This window comes from Callithrix jacchus, chromosome 22 (genome assembly GCF_049354715.1).
Source record: "Callithrix jacchus isolate 240 chromosome 22, calJac240_pri, whole genome shotgun sequence".
In the NCBI taxonomy this organism is placed as follows: Eukaryota; Metazoa; Chordata; class Mammalia; order Primates; family Cebidae; genus Callithrix; species Callithrix jacchus.
Genome location: NC_133523.1, coordinates 19,056,700 through 19,074,726, shown reverse-complemented (window position 1 = coordinate 19,074,726; position 18,027 = coordinate 19,056,700). Strand labels below are relative to the sequence as shown.

The 18,027-nt window shown below is 38.0% G+C and overlaps 2 protein-coding genes across 4 annotated transcripts in view; one reads left to right on the top strand and one right to left on the bottom strand.

Moving 5' to 3' along the window:
• LOC103789847 (uncharacterized) overlaps window positions 1-11,889 on the top strand; it is an 86,888-nt gene extending 74,999 nt beyond the window's left edge. For 2 of the 3 annotated variants that reach the window (XR_013531309.1, XR_013531308.1), the window contains exons 4-5: window positions 3,659-5,345; window positions 11,518-11,889. Coding sequence is in view for 1 of the 3 variants with exons in the window: in XM_078362051.1 (XP_078218177.1) it covers window positions 3,936-5,049 (1,114 nt within the window). In the remaining 2 variants the exon portion in view is untranslated. Of the gene's footprint in view, window positions 1-3,658 lie in introns of all 3 variants that reach the window. The other variant, XM_078362051.1, reaches the window with a different exon arrangement.
• Window positions 1-18,027, bottom strand: part of LOC103789844 (uncharacterized) — an 83,652-nt gene that overhangs the window by 11,518 nt on the left and 54,107 nt on the right. The window contains exon 5 of the mRNA XM_008987621.5: window positions 16,590-16,676. The gene's annotated coding sequence lies outside the window, so the exon portion shown is untranslated. The remainder of the gene's footprint in view (window positions 1-16,589; window positions 16,677-18,027) is intronic.

Sequence of the window (18,027 nt, the reverse complement as noted above, 5' to 3'; positions counted from 1 at the left end):
TACTTTTTCTGCATATTCCATTCTGTTTGTATTATTATAGTCAAAATATAGCTTGAAATTGAAAATTATGCTGAACATGGTGGCTTTTATGCCTGTTATCTGAGCACTTTGGGAGGCCAAGGAGGGCAGATCTTGAGTCAGGAGAGCGAGACCATTCTGACTAACAAGGTGAAACCCCATCTCTACTAAAAATTCAGAAATTATACGGGCATGGGTATGTGGCTGTAGTCCTAGCTAATCGGGAGGCTGAGGCAGGAGAATCACTTGAACCTGGAGGGCAGAGGTTGCAGTGAGCCAAGATTGTGCCATTGCACTCTAGCCTGGGCAACAAGAGCAAAACTCCACCTCAAAAAAATAAAAATATTTAAAAAAAAATTTTTATAAAAGGTAAATTATGATGTCCCACTGCTTTGTTCTTTTTTCTCAAGAATGCTTAGGCTATTTAAATTTATTGTAGTTTCTTGTAAATTTTAGAATTGTATTTTCTATTACTAGGAAAAAAATGCCAGTGGAATTTTGATAGAAAGTTTATTGAATGTATAGATTACTTTAGATACTATGGCACTTTAACAAGATTTATTCTTTTTTTGTTGTTTTTGTTTTTGTTTGAGATGAAGTTTCACTCTTGTTTCCCAGGTTGGAGTGCAGTGGCATGATATGGGTCACTGCAACTTCTCCCTCCTGGGTTCAAGCCATTCTTCTGCCTCAGCCTCCTGAGTAGTTGTGATTACAGGCATGCGCCACCACTCCCAGCTAATTTTGTGTTTTTGTTTTAGATGGGGTTTCTCCATGTCGGTCAGGCTGGTCTCAAACTCATGACCTCAGGTGATATGCCAGCCTTGGCCTCCCAGAGTGCTGAGATTACAGGAATGAGCCACTGTGCCCAGCAATAATCTTTCAATCCACAGACATAATTGTTTTTTTCTTTGAGACATATTCTCGCTCAGTAACTCAGGCTGCAGTGCAGTGGTGCAATTTTGGCTCACTGTAACCTCCACTTCCTGAATTAAAGTGAGTCTCCTTCCTCAGCCTCCTGAGTAGTAGGGATCACAGGCATGTTCTACTATGCCTGGCTAATTTTTGTATTTTTAGTAGAGGCAGGGTTTCACCATGTTGCCAAGGATGGTCTTGATCTCCTGATGTTGTGATTCACCTGCTTTGGCCTCCCGAAGTGCTGGGATTGCAGGTCTGAGCCACTGTATTCAGCTGACATAAAATATTTTTATTTTATTTTTAATTGTTTTTCAAAGTAATTATTTACCTTTTGTTTTTTTGAGAGGAGTCTCTATCATCCAGGCTGGAGTGCAGTGGCATGATCTTGGCTCGTTGCAACCTCCACCTCCCAGATTCAAGCAATTCTCCTGCCTCAGTCTTCTGAGTAGCTAGGATTACAGGCAGACGCCAGCACACCTGGCTTATTTTTGTATTTTTCGTAGAGACGGGGTTTTACCATGTTGGTCAGTCTAGTCTCAAACTCTGGACCTCGTGATCCACCCACCTTGGCCTCCCAAAGTGCTGGGATTACAGGTGTGAGCCACAGCACCCAGCTAACAGAAAATATTTTAAAATTTACTTTTGTCTTCTCTAATTTCTTTCATTAATATCTTGTATATTTCATTATAAAGATTGTTCATCTTCTTGGTTAAATGTGTTCTCAGAAATTTATTATTTTAATGCAATTATAAAATTATTTTCTTTATTGTATCAGATTATTTTAAGTGTATGGAACTATAACCTGTATGTTAATTTTATATTTTCTTAAGTTACTGACCGTATTTATTAGTTTAGACAAATTTTAATGTACTGTTTATGGTTTTTTTATATAAGATCATACGATCCACAAACAGCAACTTTTTACTTAGTTCTTTTCAATTCCATTGGCTTTTTAAAAATGTTTTTGGCCAATTCTTGTGCCACACACTTCCAGTGCTACATTAAAATAGAAGCACTGGCGGTGGGCACGATGTTGTTGTATACTGGTGTCTGCAAATTTGAAGGGGCAACATCTCTTTTTTTTTTTTTTTGAGACGGAGTTTCGCTCTTGTTACCCAGGCTGGAGGGCAATGGCGCGATCTCTGCTCACCACAACCTCCGCCTCCTGGGTTCGGGCAATTCTCCTGCCTCAGCCTCCTGAGTAGCTGGGATTACAGGCACGCGCCACCATGCCCAGCTAATTTTTTGTATTTTTAGTAGAGACGGGGTTTCACCATGTTGACCAGAATGGTCTCGATCTCTTGACCTCGTGATCCACCCGCCTCGGCCTCCCAAAGTGCTGGGATTACAGGCTTGCGCCACCGCGCCTGGCCCGGGGCAACATCTCTTTAAGCTTTTATAAACTGGTTTCAAGAAGCAAAGGTTATTGTGTACCTAGAGTGATGGGATGCCCTCTGGGTTTGTAGTGGAGGGTTTATAGCTTGGTCACAGGCTGCTGCGTCTGCACTAGGGTCCACCTTTAGGTGGCTTGTTACAAAGGGTTTGGGTAATTGTAAGTTTTACTTGATTTTTGGAAATACTGAATATCCTTCAGTACTTTGATCTGTAGGACAGGTTTCTGCAGTTGGGTCCATACATAATGGCCCTTATATTAGGATGTGAATGGGTGTGGCTTTCACTGAGTGATTACCAGAGAGGATTGTCTCAGGTTACTGTGTGGATTGCTATTTAGGCAAAAGTGGTCATGAACTGTGGCTCAGAGATCTGGAACTGAGTTATTGAACTACTTGAGGGGCCACAGTAAAAATCAAGGACTGCAGGCTGGTTTGCATGGCTGTAAATGTGTATCTTCCTCCACATCTCTGGAAGGACAGGACCTCTTCCAGACTGTAACTGGGAGGAGGTTGGGATAGTTACAGGGTTATCTACAGAATTCTCAGTGGGACCAAGTTGGTTGGGCCATTTCTTGGTCTGTAGCCAAGGCCAGGGGTCCTGCACTTTCCCATCTGAATGAGTTCCTGTCCTCTGAAAAGAACACTCCTCAATCTAGGGCTTTAGCAGAGTTTTACAATCCCCTCCCTATATCTCAAAGGTCTCTTAAGGTACTGACTTTGGAGACGGGGTCTTGTTTATTACCTGGGCTGGCCTTGAAATCCTGGCCTGCAGAAATTCTTCAACCTGAGTGTGCCACATAGTTATCATTACAGATATGAGTTATGATGCCTGGCTCTCTCATGAAGGCATCTTTGTCAGGGATGACTAAAAAAATCTTTTTTGCTGTGGAGAGAATAATTAATTCTTTTAATTTCTTTTAACACTTTATGTTATGGGAGACTAGTTTTCCTGAAAGGCCCCTAGAAGCAAGAAATAAAGATGGGTATGCCAGTAATTTACTTCTTTATTAAAAAAGAAACCAACTTTGAAAGGCACTAGGTTATATTAGGGGGCAGGAAAAATGCCTTGGGTAAATGTAATAGATTTTTCTTTTTCTTCTGTATCTTTGCATTGTACTCATCTGGGGAACTTTACACATTTATTTGTAAGTGTTCCTCCAATATATTTTGGTCACTATGTTTTTATTACATTTATTTGTCTATGAGGGACTTAGGGCCTATGGTATTTTATTATGGCATCTTATGTAGTTTGTATAATATAGGTTAGATTTGCAAAGTATGTTAATCTAAGTATAGTAAGTTTAATAATTTGTTTTTTTAATTTCTTTCAGCTATGTGTTCTTCTTTTCCCAAAGACCTCTGGCCAGAGCAAGACATAAAAGATTCTTTTCAACAAGTGATACTGAGAAGATATGGGAAATGTGGACATGAGAATTTACAGTTAAGAAAAGGCTGTGAAAGTGTGGTGGATGAATGTAAGGTGCACAAAGTTTATAATGGACTCAGCCAGTGTTTCACAACTACCCAGAGCAAAGTATTTCAATGTGATCAATATATGAAAGCCTTTCATAAAATTTTAAATTCAAATAGACATAAGATAAGACAGATTGGAAAGAAACCTTTCAAATGTAAAAAATGTGACAAATCATTTTGCATGCTTTTACACCTAAGTCAACATAAAAGAATTCACATTAGAGAGAATTCTTACCAATGTGAAGAATGTGGCAAAGCTTTTAAGTGGTTCTCAACCCTTACTAGACACAAGAGAATTCACACTGGAGAGAAACCCTTCAAATGTGAAGAATGTGGCAAAGCTTTTAAGCAGTCCTCAACACTTACTACACATAAGATAATTCATACCGGAGAGAAACCCTTCAAATGTGAAGAATGTGGCAAAGCCTTCAACCGGTCCTCACACCTTACTACACACAGGATAATTCATACTGGAGAGAAACCCTACAAATGTGAAGAATGTGGCAAAGCCTTTAACCAGTCTTCAACCCTTACTACACATAAATTCATTCATGCTGGAGAGAAACCCTACAAATGTGAAGAATGTGACAAAGCTTTTAACCGATTCTCATACCTTACTAAACATAAAATAATTCATACTGGAGAGAAATCTTATAAATGTGAAGAATGTGGCAAAGGCTTTAACTGGTCCTCCACCCTTACTAAACATAAAAGAATTCATACTGGAGAGAAACCCTACAAATGCAATGAATGTGGCAAAGCCTTTAATGAGTCCTCAAACCTTACCACACATAAGATGATTCATACTGGAGAGAAACCCTACAAATGTGAAGAATGTGGCAAAGCCTTTAACCGGTCCCCACAACTTACTGCCCATAAGATAATTCATACTGGAGAGAAACCTTACAAGTGTGAAGAATGTGGCAAAGCTTTTAGCCAATCCTCAATCCTTACTACACATAGGAGAATTCATACCGGAGAGAAACCCTACAAATGTGAAGAATGTGGCAAAGCTTTTAACCGGTCATCAAACCTTACAAAACATAAGATAATTCATACTGGAGAGAAATCTTACAAATGTGAAGAATGTGGCAAAGCCTTTAACCAATCCTCAACTCTTACTAAACATAGGAAAATTCATACTGTAAAAAAACCTTACAACTATGAAGAATGTGGCAATGCTTTTAACCAGACCTTGAACCTTATTAAACAAAATAATTCATACTGGAGAGGAACTCTACAAATGTAAAGAATGTAGCAAAGCCTTTAACCAGTCCTCAATTCTTACTAAGTATTAAAAAATTAATTTATACTGTACAGAAATCCTGTGAGTGTGAACATGGCAAACCCTTTAATAAGCCCTCAATTCTTAACAGACATAAGATAATTTATACTGGAAAGAAACACTACAAACCAGAAATACGTGACAATGCTTTTGACAACACATCAAACTTTTCTAACCATAAAAGAGATTATCGTGGTGAGAAATCCTAGAACTCTGAAGAATGAGATGAGGCCTTTAAATAGTTGTCAAACTTGATTTAGGTAAGCTAATTTATATCAGAGAAAATGCGTACACGTGTGAAGAATGTGGCAAAACTTGTAACCAATGCTCATTCCTTATTGTACAGGAAAGCATTTATACTTGAGATAAATTTTACAAATATAAAGACTGAAAAACCCATTTTTATCTTACATGTTACTCACATCTCACACCACATGCTCACATCTTAACAGCAGAGAATTCGTACTTAATAAAAGCATTATTAGTGCAATTTCTATCAAGATTTTTCAGAAAATATAAGCTTTTATAGTGAAGAGTTTATTTTGAAGATGAACATTACAAATATAAAGAGAGTTATACCTCTTTACTGGTATCATAGATCTTATTATAGACATTTTGTTCTAGAGGAAAACTGAAGTAGTTGCTCAAACTTTTCTGCATTAGGGGATTTATATTGAAGAAAAATTGTGCAGATGTAATAGATTTGGAAAAACTTTCAAAAACTACAGCTTAGAAAATAACAGTTTATACTCGGAGATATTTTTGCAGATGTAATAAAAGTAAAAAATATTTAATCCACAATTAAGTCTATGCAAATATCAGAGGATTTATGGTAGAAATATACAAGGCACTGACACATCAGACATCCTAAATCAGAGTGCTGAGTACAGAAAATCTAAAACTAAAGTTGGGAGAGAAATTATTTGTATACAACTTTAAGAGGATCATAAGGTTTTTTGCAGAATTATTATTGCATACAAAGTATATTTCTTGAAAAGTATTACAGATTTTTTGAGAAGTGAATAATAACGTCATTCAACCTTAAAATTATTTCCTACTGTTTTTTCATTTCTATTGGATTCACACATGAAAGCATGGGATCCATTGTTGCTGCATCAAAGATAGGAGACATTCTGTTTTGGTTTGGTTTGGTTTTTAAGATGGATTTTTGCTCTTGTTGCCTAGGCAGGAGAACCTCCACATCCCTGGTTGAAGCGATTCTCCTTTCTCAGCCTCCCAAATAGCTGGGATTACAGGCTGCTGCCACCATGCACAAATAATTTGTTTTTTTAGTAGAGATGTGGTTTTACCATGTTGGTGGTCTTGAACTCCTGACCTCGTAATCCACCCACTGGGCCTCTCAAAGTGCTGAGATTACAGGCATGAGCCAAGAGATTATTTTTCATCAGGTGGGCATTATTTATGATCTTTTCTATAGAAAAGTAAGACATTAAAATGTAAAAGGCACAATGAAAATCTGAGTGGGGAGCCTCTTAGAGGTCAACTTATAATATTGAGTGATGCATGATGTAGGTGTTCAGAGTAATATTCTGCATTATCATGCAAAGACATGCTTAATTTTATTTAAAATGAGTAGTATATTATACTAATTGTACTTTTTTTTTTTTGAGATGGAGTTTTGCTCTTGATACCCAGGCTGGAGTGCAATGGCGCGATCTCGGCTCACTGCAACCTCCGCCTCCCGGGTTCAGGCAATTCTCCTGCCTCAGCCTCCCGAGTAGCTGGGATTACAGGCACACGCCACCATGCCCAGCTAATTTTTTGTATTTTTAGTAGAGACGGGGTTTCACCATGTTGACCAGGATGGTCTCGATTTCTTGACCTCGTGATCCACCCGCCATGGCCTCCCAAAGTGCTGGGATTACAGGAGTGAGCCACCGCGCCCGGCCTAATTGTACTTTTATATAATAAAATGCAGTACATTTTTAAAAATTTTAGATTATGTGTGAAGCTAACAGTTTAATTCAACATTTTTACATGTTAAATATTATTCTGCATTCAATGAAGCATTATGCCACAACCTTTATCCTCTCCCACCTTACTAAAGGGTATAGGTAAAAGGTGGTAACAATATACTATTTAGTAACATAATGGATTAACATCTCTAGTGACTTTTTTTTTCCCCTGGGGCTTTCAACTGCAAATAAGGTAAAGAATATTGTTTCTGTAGGTTAAATTTTTATTGTTTTTAATCATTTAAATTTATTTTAATTTTGGTGGGTACATGAGTATATATTTATGCAATATATGGCATATTATAATACAGGGATACAATATGTAATAATAATATCAGTGTTAATTGAGGCATCCCTCACCTCTAGCATTTATTCTTTGTTTTACAAACAATCCAATTTTACACTTAAAAATTTTTTTACATGTACAATTGTTATTTACTACGGGTTTTTTTTGTTGTTGTTTGTTTTGTTTTTTTTGAGACAGAGCCTTGCTCTGTCACCCAGATTGTAGTGCAATGGCACAATCCTGGCTTACAGCATCCTCTGCCACCCAGGTTCAAGCTATTCCCCTGTCTCAGCCTCCTGAGTAGCTGGGACTACAGACACGTGCCACTACACCTGGCTAATTGTACTTTTTGTTTTTGTTTTTGTATTTTAGTAGAGATGGGGTTTCACCATGTTGATCTCCTGACCTCATGATCCACCTGCCTCAGCCTCCCAAAGTGCTGGGATTACAGGCTTGAGCCACCATGCCCGGCCCTACAGGGTTATTTTTATGGTCATAATAACAATTATAGACAAGTGTAAATATAATTTATTTTTAAATTCTTGGTTTTTTTTCCAAATTTCTTATTTTTCGTTGAACATGTGGCCTGTCTGCCTGCAAACACATACAGACTTTTAGTTTTTTTATTTACATGGAGTTAAATATATATTAGTCTAAAGAGAAACCTTAGATGTAAGAAGATTATGGTGTGTGTTTCTATGTGTATCAGTTTGAAAAGAGCAATATGAGAACAAAAATCATTTTAATGAGGTGACTACTATAAAGCTAAAAACCTAAAAAAATGCTGAAAGCAAACACATACTATGTGCTTTGTATTGAATTTACTACTGTAAAGTCCATGACTTCCAGTTCTGAATCTTCCCATGTAAATCTCTATTTACTTGCCTGGTACTCAGGCTAGACCCATACTTTGTTTCTTACATATTTTTTTTGTTCTGTAATTTGTGAAGTATTTATTATGTGAGCTGGTCTGTGATTATAAGACTTTTTATCGAGCACATGGCCTTGGGCAGTTGAGCACCAGGAGCTCACCAACTGAGCTAACCGGGCGCCCGACAGAAAATTTAGTACACTCAAAATAATTTTTAGATGTTAATTCCAAAATTAGTGTATTGTTATACTTTGTTGAGTTGGTGCACTCCATTTTGTTCTTTTAATGGGAGAACAATTTATACACTTTCTTTTCTTTAGTGATTGTTCCTTTCACTTTGTAGTATTGACACAAGTATTTTTATTTATTGAGTCAGTTTGTTCAGATAAGTACTAGAGAGGCTTCATAAGTCAGGAGGAGGTTTTTTTTTTTTTTTTTTTTTTCCTGAGACGGAGTCTGTCTCTGTTGCCCAGGCTGGAGTGCAGTGGTGCGACTGGCTCACTGCAACTTCCACCTCAGGTTCAAATGATTCTCCAGCCTCAGCCTCCCAAGTAGCTGGTATTACAGGCATGCGGCACGATGCCAAGGTAATTTTTGTATTTTTAGTAGAGATGGGGTTTCACCATGTTGGTCAGGCTTGTCTCCAACTCCCGGCCTCAAGTGATCCCACCCACCTCTGCCTTCCAAAGTGCTAGGATTACAGGCTTGAGTCACTGTGCTTAGCAAGTCATGAGGATGTTTTTATGTGTTAAGGTAGCAAACATACATTACAGTTTTTGCTGTATAATAGATGCTCCATAATAATTCATAAATATTTCTGCTGGAGTAATTTGTAACTTCAACTCAGAGATGAAAAATATCAATGGTGAAGAAGAAAGATTGATTTTGATTTAGAGAGGATATCTTTTTCCAGACTGTAAAACGGAATCTTTCTGAATTTAAAGAGCAGTTCTGGCTGAGGCAGAGGAATCATCTGAGTTCAGGAGTTTGAGAGCAGCCTGGTGAAACCTGGTCTCTACTAAAACTAAAAAAATTAGCCAGGCATGGTGGTGGGCACCTGTAGTCCCAGCTACTTGGGAGGCTGAGGCAGGATAATTGCTTGAACCCAGGAGGCAGAGTTTGCAGTGAGCTGAGATTGCGCCATTGCACTCCAGCCTGGGCAACAGCGAAACTCCTTCTCTTTTTTTGTTTTGTTTTATTTCTTTAAGACTCCTTCTCAAAAAAAAAAAAATTCTCCTTTTATTTTCGACTTCTCTTCACATGTGTTTATTTTATGTATATTCCAACTATGTATGCATCACAGCCCTTCTTTTTGAGTTATAGCTATAGTTTTCTCATTGTTGTCTTCATGCCATTTCATTTCACATGGTATTTTGTAGATTTTGATGAGAAAGTTGGTATTTTTATTGCACTCAAAATTGATTTTAAATGGAGAGTTTGCTTATCAATATAACTTTCAGATCAGTTAATTAAGATAAAAGGTGGCCAGGTGTGGTGGCTCATGCCCATAATCAAAGTGTGGCAAATACACAACTTGCTAGAAAACATAGAAATTACATTTTTAAGAGAGTTAATGGTAAGTAAACAATATTATTTTTCTGTGGTATACTTACTGCACAATTTTTTTTTTTTTTTTGAGACGGAGTTTCGCTCTTGTTACCCAGGCTGGAGTGCAATGGTGCAATCTCGGCTCACCGCAACCTCCGCCTCCTGGGTTCAGGCAATTCTCCTGCCTCAGCCTCCTGAGTAGCTGGGATTATAGGCACGCGCCACCATGCCCAGCTAATTTTTTGTATTTTTAGTAGAGACGGGGTTTCACCATGTTGACCAGGATGGTCTCGATCTCTTGACCTCGTGATCCACCCGCCTCGGCCTCCCAAAGTGCTGGGATTACAGGCTTGAGCCACCGCGCCTGGCCTACTGCACAATTTACATTTCCATGCAGAATGTTTTAAGTGTGACTGTTTAAAGGTTGCAAAATAATGAAATGATCTCTGTGAATTTAAAATTTTGAAAAATATGTATTTCTATATTGATTTTACAATTTGGAGAAATTTCTCATTTTTTATGTATTTTCTTAATGGGAGAAGTTTACAATTATTTTCTTGTTTCTTTTTTTTTTTTTTGAGAGAGTTTCGCTCTTGGTGCCCAGGCTGGAGTGCAATGGCGTGATCTCGGCTCACCGCAACCTCTGCCTCCTGGGTTCAGGCCATTCTCCTGCCTCAGCCTCCCGAGTAGCTGGGATTACAGGCATATGCCACCATACCCAGCTAATTTTTGTATTTTTAGTAGAGACGGGGTTTCATCTTGTTGACCAGGATGGTCTCGATCTCGACCTCATAATCCACCCGCCTCAGCCTCCCAAAGTGCTGGGATTATAGGCATGAGCCACCGCGCACGGCCTACAGTTTTTTTTTTTACTCACCAAACTGTAGCCAACTCCTTGCTCATTCTCTGAAAACCATTTGGATATCCTGATATGTTTTGGGTTAAAACATCTGTTATTAGGCATGCAAACTAGATGACTGTGTTCACAGAATGGCCAGTCATGGGACCATAAGGAATACCTGCCCCTTTGGTATCTTTCATACCATTACTGTGCTTGGGATACCAGAAACTCCAGTTACCCCAAGCTAAAAGCAAAAATCCTAAACTATATTGGCTTCTCCCATGCAATGTGCTGGCCCTAGAACATGCTGTTAAATATCAGAGTTCCCATGGTTATGACTGACAAATTAAATGAAAACTATATATTTTAATACTGTTTAGCCGAGATTGTCACAGAGTCCCAGGCAGTATTTGACATGTTGTTATTCTTCTATAATGTTCTTAAAATATTTTGCTTTAACTTGACAGATAAAATGTGTACTTTTTCTATAGAACATAATATTTTGAAGTATATGTACATTGTTAAATTATTATTTCTAGGTAATTAATACTTTACATCACATAGTTAACATTTTTGTGGTGAGACTATGTGACATTCTTATTTCCAAAAATCTAAATACATTATTATGAAGTATAGTCACCGTGCTGTACAATAAATCTCTTGAACTGATTTCTTCTATTCGACTATAATTACATATTATTTGACATACATTTTTCCAGCCCTCCATTCTAAATACCTTGACATCCAGTGGTCACCATTTTACTGTCTACATTAGTGGGATTAATTTTCTGGAATCCATGTGGAAGTGAAATTATGAGATATTAATCTTTCTGTGCCTGGCTTATCCCAGATAATATAATGTCGTTCAGCTTTATCCATGTGATTGAAAGTAATAGCCTTTTTTTTTTAGGTCATGCATGATGGCTCACTCCTGTAATCCCAGCACTGTGGGAGACCAAGGCAAGTGGATTGCTTGAGCCCACAGTTTAAGACCAACTTGGGCAACCTGGAGAAACCCAGTCTCTACTAAAAATACCGGGGGGGGGGGGGGGAACTCAAAACAACAACAACAAATCAGCTTGGCATGGTGGTCCACGCTTTTAATCCCAGCTACCCCAGAGGCTGAGGCATGAGAATCCCTTGAACCAGGGATGCGGAGTTTGCAGTGAACTGAGATCGTTCCACTGCCTTCCAGCCTGGGCAACATAGGAAGACTCGGTCCCAAGAGAAAAAAAGAAAACAGAAACCTTCTTATCTAAATAATAAATAGTATTCCATTGTGTATGCCTACCACCTTGTCTTCATTTACTTATTGGATGTTGAACTGTTTATTCTGTATTTTGACTATTGTGAAAAGTGCTGCAAACAACAGAAGTGCAAACGTTTCTTCATTCTGATATTATTTGTTTTGTATATATATCCAGTAGTGCAATTGCTGTATTACATGGTAGTTAAGTTTTTTGGGAAATCTCTATTTTGTTTTTCATAATGGCTGTTGTAAGGTATATTGTTGAGTTGAAATGAGTAAACTGAGGCCCGTATAAGAAAGTAAAAAGCCAATTTATTCAGCTCCCCAGCAAAGTTCTTTGGTCCGGGAAGCGGGCCAGAGAAGTCAAGCTTGGCTTCCTAGGGCGTGAGGTTTTATGGGGAGTGGAGGTAGTTGATTGGCTATTGGGGAAACAAAGCAAAGGCAATTTCATTGGTTATGAGCAGGTGGGGCGTGGACGGGGCGAGCTGCTATTGGTAGTCAGGCAGGGCTACTAGCAGGTCGGCTGAGGACTGCGGGCCAAGCTGCTATTGGGCAAATTTTGGCGGGGTAGAGTGCATAGCTTGGTGCTGAGTGGAGGGTTGGGTGTGGGGAGCCCACGTGGAGAGATCAGATGCTGAGTAATGTGTTCGGAATGATGACGTGGTTGGGATGGGTGTGTCCATCTTGCTCCCCGCGAGGCAACCGGCCTTGCAGCTGTCCTCATTTACATTCAAACCAAAGTGTGTAAGCATTCTGTTTTCTTCACATTTTTACCAAGTTTTTTTTTTTTTTTTTTTTTTTAATGAGAGTTATTCTAAAAGGAATGAGTTGATATCTCAGTTTTTATTTCTCGGCTTGCCTTTTTTTGATGATAATTGACATTGAGCATTTTAAAATATATCCGTTGGCCATATGTGTATCTTTTCTTGAAAAATACTTAATGTCAGCTATTTGCTTATTTTTAATAGTTATTTTTTTTTGTTGTAATGTCATTTTTAAATATATTTTTGATATTAACCCCTTGTCACATGTATAATTTGCAAATATTTTCTCCCTTTTGTTTAATTGTCACATTCTGTTGATTGCATCAGATTCTGCACAGCAGCTTTTTAATTTGAAGTGATCTGATTTACTTATTCTTTGTTTTGTGTCCTGGGATATTTAGGTTAAATCAAAAAACTTTCTGCCCAGACCAATGTTATAGGGCTTTCACTCTATTTTTTTATAATAGTAGTTTCACAGTTTCACGCCTTACATTAAAGTCACTAATTTATTTCAAGTTTATTTTTACATATGGTGTGAGAAGAGGGTCTTATTTTTTTCTACATGTGGATATAAGGTTTTAACATCATTTATTGAAGATACTGTCCTTTCCCTTTTAAAAAGTCACCTTTATTTAAAATCAGTTAGCTGTAAATACATGAATATATTTCTGCTCTTTTTTTCCTTCTGCTCCATTGGCTTGTGTTTCTCTTTTTATTCAAGTACCATATTGTTTTGGTTACCATAGTTTTGTAGTGTATTTCAAAGTCAGGTAGGGGGATACCTTCACTTTTTTGGCGTGATTGCTTTGGCTATTTAGGGTCTTTTTTGGTACCATATGAATTTTAGATATACTTTTTAAAAACTTCTATGAAGTATGTCACTGGTATTTTGATAGAGGTTACATTATATCTAGAAAATTTTGTGTAATACAAATATTTAACTATTAATAATGCCAGTTTATGAATAATAATATTCTATTTATGTATTAATTTCTGTAATGTTCTTTAGAGTAAAATGTAATGTGTTTCAAGTTTTTGGTTAAATTTATATCAAACTATAGTTATTGTAGATGAAATTGTTTTTTAATTTCATTTGAAGATAGTTTTTGTTTGTTCCTCTTTTTTTTCTTGAGACTGAGTCTCACTGTCACCCAGGCTGCAGTGCAGTGGTGCTATCTCAGCTCACTGCAACCTCCTCATCCTGGGTTAAAGTAATTCTTCTGCCTCCTCTCCCAAGTAGCTGGGACTACAGCCACCCACCACCACGCTCAGCTAATTTTTGTATATTTAGAAGTTATGGGGTTTCACTATATTGGCCAGGTGGGTCTCAAACTCCTGACCTTGTGATTTGCCCACCTCAGCCTCCCAAAGTGCTGGGATCACAGGCGTGAGCCACTGCACCAGTCTGAAGATAGTTAATGTATAAAAATGCTATGACTTTTTGATGGTGCTTTTGTATTTTGAAAGTTTAATAAATTTGTTTTGGGCCAGGTGCGGTGGCTCACACCTATAATCCCAGCACTTTGGGAGGCCGAGTCAGGTGGATCACATGGTCAAGAGATTGAGATCATCCTGGTCAACAACAAGGTGAAACCCCATCCCTGCTAAAAATACAAAAATTAGCTGGGCATGGTGGTGCGCACCTGTAGTCCCAGCTATCGGGAGGCTGAGGCAGGAGAATTGCTTGAACCCAGAAGGCGGAGGTTGCGGTGAGCCGAGATAGTGCCATTGCACTCCAGTGTGGGTAACAACAGCGAAACTCCATCTCAAAAAAAAAAAAAATTAATTTGTTTTGTTGTTGTTGAGATGGAGTGTTGGTCTGTTGTTCAGACTGGAGCACAGTGGCGTGATCTCAGCTCACTGCAGCCTCTGCCTTCTGGGTTCGAGTAATTCTCCAGCCTCAGCCTCCCAAGTAGCTGAGACTACAGACACCCACCACTACACCTGGCTAATTTTTGTATTTTTGTAGAGACAAGGTTTCACTATGTTGGCCAGGCTGGTCTTGAACTCCTGATCTTGTGATCTGCTCACCTCATACTCCCAAAGTGCTGGGATTACAGAAATGAGCCACTGAACCCAGTCCTGTTTATTATTTTTAATATTTACTAAAGTTTTAGGCTTTTGTATACTTCAGATTATGTATAGGGATAAAAGAAAATTGTACAGGAATAATTTAACTTTCTTTTCTTCAATCTGGATGTCTTTAATTTTACCCTTTAATTTGCTTCTTTTGGACATTTAGTACTATGTTTAATAAGACTGACTAGAGTGGGGATCCTTGCTTCATTCTAGCTCTTAAAAGCTTGCAACATATCCCTGTTCAGTACAGTGTTAGCATTTTTTGGTTGTATGTGGCACTTACTGGCTGAAGTGCATCTGTTCTACACCTATATTTTTTTAGCGATTTATCGTAAAGGAATGTTAAACTTTGTCAAACTTCTATTTTGCATTTTTTTCTTTTCGCATTCTGCATCTATTTAAATGTTAGAGGTGTGAAATCAAAACTAATTCTACATACATACAAAAAATCATCAGATACTACTACGAACATCTCTATGCACACAAACTAGAAAATTTGGAGAAAATGAATAAACTCCCAGAGACACACAACTTTGCAAGATTGAACCAGGAAGAAACAGAACTCTTGAGCAGGGCAAAAATATATAAAATATATAATGAAATTGAATTAGTAATAAAAAACATACCAATTATAAAAAGGCCTGAGTTATATGAAATCACTTCCAAATTTTACTACATATACAAAGATGAGCTGGTACTAATTCCACTGAATGTATTCAAAAAAATCCAGGTGGAATTTTACCCTAACTTAGTATATAAAATCTGCATCATCTTGATACCAAAGTCTAGTGAAGACACAACAACAAAAAACTACGGCCAGTATTTTTGGTGAACATCGGAACAAAATTCCTCCATGAAATACTAGCAAGCTGAGTCCACGGGGAAATCAAAAAGTTACTTTGCCACAATCGTGAGGATTATATCACTTGTGCAAGGATGTTTCATCATATACAAGTCAATAAGTGTAATTGACCATGCAATTAAAAGCAAAAAATTCGGTGGCTCAAGCCTGTAATCCCAGCACTTTGGGAGGCCGAGGCGGGTGGATCACGAGAGATTGAGACCATCCTGGTCAACATGGTGAAACCCCGTCTCCGCTGGAAACACAGAAAATTAGCTGGGCATGGTGGCGCGTGCCTGTGGTCCCAGCTACTCAGGAGGCTGAGGCAGGAGAATTGCCTGAACCCAGGAGGCGGAGGTTGCGGTGAGCCGAGATCGCGCCATTGCACTCCAGCCTGGGTAACAAGAGCGAAACTCCGTCTCAAAAAAAAAACAAACCTGTGGCAGCTCATGGTATTATTGACCATATGTTCTACTGTCTTTTTGCAGATTTAAATATTTTATTGTGTCAGTTTAATATTTAGATGTGTTACATGTCTGAATAATATGTAATTAAATTATCTTTTGTAATGGTGATGGTGATTAGCATACACTGAAAATCCACCAAAGCCATTATTTTCCTCTTTTTAACTGAAATCACATTTGTAAGTTATGGTACCTATTATCAGCAGTGCATTCGTGATTCAATTTATAGTTTGTGTATCTGGTTATGTTATACAGCATTCAATTTGATAAAATATAAATCTATTTTATTTCATTTAAATTTAATGGGGGGTATATATGTATACTTTAGTTCCTTGAGACTTAGGAAATTAATTCTACAAATCTTATACAGATATAAATGTATCAGGCTTATATTATTTTGCAAAGCTATAGATACATTTCTGTTTATCAGAATACTGATATTGGTGTTATGTAGATATAGTTGTACATACCAGAATAAAAATAAAATGTGAAAATTACAGCTTAATAAATATTTATGGTAAATAAATAAAAGATATAAATTATACATCTTTACAAGGTAGTTATTTACAATTGTTTAAAGCTTACCTGGCCAGCTGAGGCCCACCTTCTTCAAGACTGGGCTGAAATTGCATCTGCTTGGTTACAGTGTCCCCTGGGGAGAAATAACCCTAACTGAGAAGGGTCAAAAAAAGAATAATAAATTTTTGGCAGAGAAATTCTCTGTGTGAAAAAAAAAAAAACAGCACTGTGTAAAAGAAAATTATGTTTAGAGAAAAACAAATTAATAAATTTTCCCACTTTGTTTTTTTTTGAGACTGAGTGTCGCTCTGTCACCCAGGCTGGAGTTCAATGTGCAATCTCAGTTCACGGCAACCTTTGCCTCCCGGGTTCAAGCGATTCTCCTTCCTCAGCCTCCTGAGTAGCTGGAATTATAGGCACTCACCACCACACCTGACTAATAAATTTTTATTTTTAGTAGAGATGGGGTTTCACCATATTAGTAATGCTCGTCTCAAACTCCTGACCTCATGATCCGCCCACCTTGGCCTCCCAAAGTGCTGAGATTACAGGCGTGAGCCACTGTGCCAGCTACAACAGTTATTTTTAAGAAAATAAATGCTTCAATGTCAAATTTACTTAACTAAAAAAATTGCACAAAAAGAATATCTAGGAATACAGCAAACTAGGGAGGTAAAAGCTTTTTATGACACAAATGACAAAATACTGCTTAGAGAAGTCAGATGACACAAAGGGAAAACCATTTTATGCTATGGATAGAAAATATTACAATTACAGGCATGAGCCACTGCACCTGGCTCTGAATTCAAATTTTTAACAGACCTCTAACTTTGTTACGTATTACAAAGTCTGGAAACTGTCTTAAAGCAGTAACAACCTCATCGTCAGTAAGATCCTCCCAGTTCCCTGTTGTCTTAACTGCATCTGCCTGTGGCTTTCCAGGGTTCTGTAGCTTCTCTCAGCAGAAAGGCTTCTTCCATGACTGGAGTGAGCAGCCTGGGACATGTGCAAGGGAGACTCTCCAGAAAAAAACTAACTGGGCCTTTAATAAACTCTTTTTTGCAGTGGCTGAGTCAGGACAATCATTTGAACCCAGGAGGTAGAGCTTGCAGTGAGCCTAGCGCCATTACACTCCAGCCTGGGCGACAGGGTGAGACTCCCTCTCAAAAAACAAAACACACACACAACAACAGCAAAGTAACTCGGGCGCATTATTTTTAATTACTACATTCAGAGAAACAAAATTTAGGCTTCAGCAACTATAATCTGCCACTTAAGCTCTGATTACATAACCAGGAAATTTTCACCTTTAATGTACAAATTAGGATACCACGCAGCCGCACCTAACCAATTACTAATTTGGTTTTCTTCATCATGCATTTTATAAAGACTTTCCTTCAAGCCTCTCCCATAGACCACAAACTACAAACTATAGCTGGGTGCGCTACAGTTCTAGAACCACCGTTTGATTAAATTCTTTAATATTTCTGCAGTGGCTCCCATA